Source organism: Myotis brandtii, unplaced genomic scaffold, assembly GCF_000412655.1.
Source record: "Myotis brandtii unplaced genomic scaffold, ASM41265v1 scaffold311, whole genome shotgun sequence".
Lineage (NCBI taxonomy): Eukaryota > Metazoa > Chordata > Mammalia > Chiroptera > Vespertilionidae > Myotis > Myotis brandtii.
In genome coordinates this window covers 532,647-538,872 of record NW_005361913.1, presented here as the reverse complement: position 1 = coordinate 538,872, position 6,226 = coordinate 532,647, and the positions used below count along the sequence as shown (strand labels likewise).

The window sequence follows — 6,226 nt, the reverse complement described above, 5'->3', positions numbered from 1 at the left end:
TGACTGGCTTATTTCACTTAGCATAATACTCTCCAGGTCCTTCCATGCTGTCTCAAAGGGTAAGAGATCCTTCTTTTTTACTGCTGCATAGTATTCCATGGTGTAAATGTACCATAGCTTTTTTATCTACTCGTCTACTGATGGGCACTTGGGCTGTTTCCAGATCTTAACTATTGTAAATTGCGCTGCTATGAACATAGGGGTGCATACATTCTTTCTAATTGGTATTTCGGGTTTCTTAGGATATATTCCTAGAAGTGGGATCACTGGGTCACATGGCAGTTCCATATTTAATTTTTTGAGGACACTCCACTCTTTTCCGTAATGGCTTCACCAGTCTGTATTCACACTAGTAGTGTACTAGGGTGCCCTTTTCTCCACATAATTGCCAGCACTGGTCCTTTTTTTTTTTTGGTAGCCATTTGCATCTCTCTGATGATCAGTGACTTTGAGCATTTTTTCATGTCTCTTAGCCATCTGCATGTCCACTTTGGAGAAGTGTCTATTTAGGTCCTTTGTACATTTTTTAACTGGATTGTCTTCCTTTTGTTAAGTTGTAGGAGTTCCTCATATATTTTGGAAACTAACCCTTTATCAGATGTATCATTGGCAAATATGTTCTCCCATACAGTGGGCTCCCTTTTCATTTTGTTGATGGTTTACTTTGCTGTGCAACAGTTTTTTATTTTGATGTAGTCCCATTTGTTTTTCTCCTTAGTTTCCCAACCTTTTTTAAAGAGGATATACAAATGACCAATAAACATGAAATGAGTTCAAGCTCATTACTGATCAGGGAAATGCAAAATGAAGCCAATAACATACTACTGATAGCTAAAAATACATAAGTAAAAATAAAATAAACCCACTCACAATACCAAGCATTGGCAAGGACTAGGAAGACTAGAATTCTCATACATTTACGGTAGAGCATAGAAACAGTACTACTTTGGAGAACAATTGGGCAGTACATAACAAAGCTGAACATGTTCCATTTCAAAAATGCATATGTGTGCACCAAAGACATGCATAAAAACGTTTATATGGACTATTCGTAATCGCTCCAAACAGAAAACCCAATGCCCATCATTGGTAAGATGAATCCCGTATGGACTATCATATGATGGAGCAATAAAAGTGAAGGAACTCTTGCCACATCTACCATAGATCAGTCTCAGAAAGTTGAGGGTAAGTCAAGGGAAAGAAGCCATACACAAAAGGGTGTGCAGTACACATGGAGTTCAAAAATAGGCAAACTAATTTATGTGGTAAAAGTCAGAATGGCTTTTAGGGGCTAATAATTGAAAAATGATCAGAGGGAGGCCTTTGAGGTGAGACAGTGATTTCTTGATTTGGGGGGTGGTAATGAGAATGTGCACTTTCTAAAAACTTATTGAGCTTAAGGTTTATGGGCTTTTCTGCATATGTGTTATCCTATATAATAAAACCAATATGCAAATTGACTGAATGGCGGAACGACCAGTCGCTATGACGTGCACTGACCACCAGGGGGCACTCAACACAGGAGCTGCCCCAAGCATGCAGGACCCTACCAGCGGTGGCGGCAGGGGGCGGGGCCGCTGAGCGGACTGTGCCAGGCTAGCCAAGGCGGATGCCAGTGGGTGCCCCCCAATGACCCCACCGATTGGCCCTGATCGCTGGCCAGGCCTAGGGACCCTACCCGTGCATGAATTTCGTGCACCAGACCTCTAGTAGTACAATAAAGTGTTTGCAAATTTTGTCCGGCCACCATGGCTCAGTGGTTGAGTGTCGACCTATGAACCAGGAGGTCACAGTTCGATTCCTGGTCAGGGCTCATGCCTGGGTTGCGGGCTTGATCCCCAATGTGGGGCGTGCAGGAGGCAGCCGATCAATGATTCTCTGTCATCACTGATGTTTCTATCTCTCTCTCCCCCTCTCCCTTCCTCTCTGAAATCAATAAAAAAAAAAATATATATATATTTTTAAAGTGTTTGCAAATTTTTAAAAATGACTTAACTATATGTGGGGGATGAGGCAGAAATATGGGTAATAGGAATGTCTAAACTGGTAAATCAAGAAATAGCTAGCATATTGTTTAAAAATAAAAAGTAATCACCACAAAACAATTAAAAGTTAAGAATGGTTGCCCTGGTGAGTGGGAAAGGACTGCTTTTTAGTAATTTTTAGTATTAGATATTTTTTTAAGTGACATGCATATGATATGTTTATAGGTCAAAACATTTCAATTCTTCACAAAGGAAAAATTACCGATGTAGGTAAAAATGTAAAGTTTCCTACAACTAATGATGCTAAAGTCTGTCTGATAGAAGAAAATTCATTGCTTTTAGGCAAATTACAGTTTTAAACACTAAGTTTAAAAGTTAAAAATTATGTAAGAAAATGACAGATGCTATATCTCCACAGTTTAAAGCCAATGCTAATCATTAAGGAGGAAGGAGGTGAAAGGTGGCAGAATATGCCACCCCAAAACATGCCACCTTGGCTTATTTGAGCTAAAGGCACTTAAAATAAAAAAACAGCAGGTGGAAGAGGAGCACTCAGACTCTCCTCTTTTTGTTCCTGAAAACAGGAGATAAAACCCCCACAGGGAAGATGCCCTCCTGCACCAGAAGTAACATTCTTAACACCAAGGACAGGATGTTGACACTCAGAGAATTCTACACAAACCTGATTAAAAGAATTCTTACCTTCCTTTAGCCTCCTGTTTACTTTCCCACAATTGCCTCTCTTTGTTCAACCTAGTATAAAAAAGCCTTTAGGTTCTGCCACTTCTTTGGGTCTTCATATCCTCATGAGGGATCCAGTTTCACATAAAACTTAAACTTTCATGATTTTTTCCTGTTAATCTGTTTTATGTCAATTTAATTCTCAGGCCCAGCCAAAAACCCTAAGAGGGTAGAAGTAAACTTATGCTTCCCCTGCAGTAGCAAACTCTAGGCACATTTATTCCGTTAATGCATAGCAAACAATCTTAGTTGCTTACATAAAAATTTTTGATTATATAAAAAGTAGAAGTTTGGTATGCAACACAGAATGATACTTAATATGCAGTGTGTTGCTCATGGATGGAAGTTCTTATTCTTTAGTTTATTCTTCAGATTAAACTTCCATCTTCCTGTGCAATTTATACAAAATGCTCACAGGAATTACGGGAAGACAATGCTCTGTGGTCCATCACTTGGGAAACAATCAAAACACCTTCCGTTACTGTGCACTGTGACTCTCCAGGAGGCGCCTCCCATGACCCAGGTGGTGAGGTGCTTCAATATTTGTTAAATTAAAAAAGAAAGAAAACAATTCTAATAGTAAGAATCCACTATAGAGAGGACTGGGAGGCAGCTACTGGTTTGGGGCAATCTAGAAATCTGAAAATCTCAAACTTTCCGAATGCCTTAAAATCTTTCCCAGGACTAGTAATATATTTTAAGGTCTCCTGGCTATTTGGTAGCATCTGTCAGGTACACTAAAGGTTTTAACTGGCTTTTCTAAAAGACAAATTCATTTCATTAAAACCACATTTGACACAACTTTTCAAAAAAAGAGACATTGGATGCAAAAAAGGCTTTCTGAATGTTAATTTATTTTTGTGTTTTTCAAGTCAAGGCTGTATGAACTACCCATTATTTAGATACCAGAATAAAAAGAACAAGCAAAGGGTGTATAGAATATGATTTTTTTAAAAAAAAAACTGAACAGAAATTAAGTATACAAGTTTGTTAAAGAGTGGTAAAAACTGAATGTTATATATTATGGAATCAGTAAATCAAGTTTTACTTTAGTAGCTGATAATTCTTATAATTAATTCTGCAACAAAACAAAACCAGCTATGCAGAAACAAGAATAAAGAATGTCCCTTTCTGAACCCCCATTTGATAAGACTGATTTCATATCTAGCTTATTTATAATATTCAGTTTCAGTTCTCCCTGTGCAAATAATAGATGTGATCATTAATGGTGGTCTGGTAAGGTGAAATCGATTTCTCTTAGGATAGTTCAACATAATAACCCAAATATTAAAAAGCTATGAAAAATTCATGGAGATAAAACAGTACCTAGGGAACATAATTCACCCATGTGCATAATATTTTTATAACATTTTTAAAACATAAAATCACAGTCAAAGGTAGTGATAATGTTGTATACTCAGTGCATTCATTCATGTAGTGCATTCTTATGATTCATTTGGAGTTTCACACCATGTAACCACCACACTTCTAATGAATGGGCTTTAATGTACACAAATTCGTGATTCTTTTAAAAAATCTAAACATCTAAGACCTTGAACTTGACATTTAAAGACTTTGTGTTTTAATATCCCAAACATTGGGAAGAGTAAGTGTGAAACATAGTAACCACCTTTTATAAGCAAGACTGGGTATACTTTTTGTAAAAACCCTTAAAACAACTGAACACTGAAGATTGAGAGGGACACATTTATTATTTGGCCAAAGGAAATTCAAATGGCTTTCCTGGAGTCAAATGTACCCCAGGACATATACAAGGAATGAGTATAACTGTGGCAGCTAAAGAAACCAGCTGCTGTGTAATAAATGCTCTTATGCAATGATGCTGTACATTTTGATAATACACTATGATTTGTTTGCTTCCCACCATCAGGGGCACAAGAAAATTAAACTCAAAGCTATCTTGTTAGAACAGGACATGTGATGACACCAGTTTTAAACAGGGTTCTTCATTGAAGGAAAAGACAAAGCCATGAGTCAAATTAGCTGACTTTCAATGACTTATATCCCCAGGTGAATCAGGTGACACTAATTTAAGCCCAAGTTAATTTAGGCAGTTTTTCAACCACAAGAATAAGGTCATTCTTAGTACATATTAATAATTAAACCAACATATACACAATTAGCAATATCCTACATAATATTAAATGTTCTAACAACTTGTTCTCGATTATTTTATATTTAGTTAGTTTGCTGCTTGGTTTTAAAAAAGCTCAACTTTATTTTACAATGTACTTTGCATTTCTAAGTGTGTTCTGTAATTATTTCATTGAAGCAGGTACAGTTCTCTGGATTCTAAGAGCCAAACTCAACTGTATCTTCTGTTATCTGTTTAAATTCATAATTGCCTCTGCCATCCATATGCAGGTAGTACTGTGGGAAAGAAGGGGGGAAATCAATAACTAAGAGAATTTCCTTCTTGTCAAGAATTTATGTAGAGATAATTATACAAGTAAATGATGAGAAATGATTATTTTAAGCAACTAAACTTAAATTCTTAAAAGTTGATACACAGAAACGCATACAGCTCTCAAGGTAAGACTAAATAAAGAAGTCTATTCTTTTAAAAAATAGCAACAATATAACTCTGCTTGTAATTAAAACACTAGACCTCCTCACTATTTAAAGAAACCAAATCTATAAGCATCCCACAAATTAGAATGTTTCTACAACCAAGGGCCTGAGCTACCATAGGTCAAATTGTAACAAGTGCAAGTCTGTTCAATCCAGCAGCCTTTCATGCTTCCAGAATAATGTTTCCTAGGTCAGCTTGGAACCTCTAACTAAAGGCTTTCTGTTTATTTTTATTTGCCAGAGGAAGAAAAGAGCTATCCCTATATCTCCCATCCAACGAAGACACTCAGGACAATCTATATATATAAAGAGCCAGGGTCCGTAACATCCAAAATGACCGAAGGCTCAACCGACCAGAAGTCAGTACTGGGTTGCCGTGGCTCCCCGACCCAGCACTGACTGCAGAGGGGGCTGTGGATCAGGGCCAGAGAGAGGCCGGGAGAGAGAAGCAGGGTCTGATCCACAGCCTCCGTGGCAGCTGTTGATCAGCACTTGCCTCTCTCTTTCTCTAGGGGCCTGGCCAGCAGCCGCGACTCTCTCTCAGGCCTCTGCTGGGGCTGCTGATCAGCTCCGCCTCTCTGATCAGGCCCATTGATATGCCCGTAGATGCCGACTGGCATAGAAACTGACCAATCAGAACCAAATCTGGGTGAAGTGCGAGGAGCCAGTGGCTGCCTAGGAGGCGGAGCTTTTGACGCTGACTGGCATAGAAACCGACCAATCAGAACCTAATCTGGGTGAACTGCGAAGGCAGAACCTAAGGTGGGGGCTGAGGAGGGGTTTTAAGGGCAACAGCTGTTTGGTGTAAGGTGTTAAGAAAGCGGTTCAATTTTTTAATGACCGGTTTGGCAATATAGTGCATATGGCTGGCTATCAGTCCAGATATAGGGATTATGTATTTTTGTCTG

At 38.4% G+C, this 6,226-nt stretch overlaps 1 protein-coding gene across 3 annotated transcripts in view; it reads right to left on the bottom strand.

The window, feature by feature from the left end:
- Positions 1-3,560: 3,560 nt before the first annotated feature.
- The window catches only part of ABCD3 (ATP-binding cassette, sub-family D (ALD), member 3), an 82,454-nt gene continuing 79,788 nt past the window's right edge, over positions 3,561-6,226 (bottom strand). For all 3 annotated transcript variants that reach the window (XM_014542681.1, XM_014542679.1, XM_014542680.1), the window contains one exon: positions 3,561-5,117. In XM_014542681.1, coding sequence (XP_014398167.1) covers positions 5,040-5,117 — 78 coding nt within the window. In that variant the 3' untranslated portion in view covers positions 3,561-5,039. The remainder of the gene's footprint in view (positions 5,118-6,226) is intronic.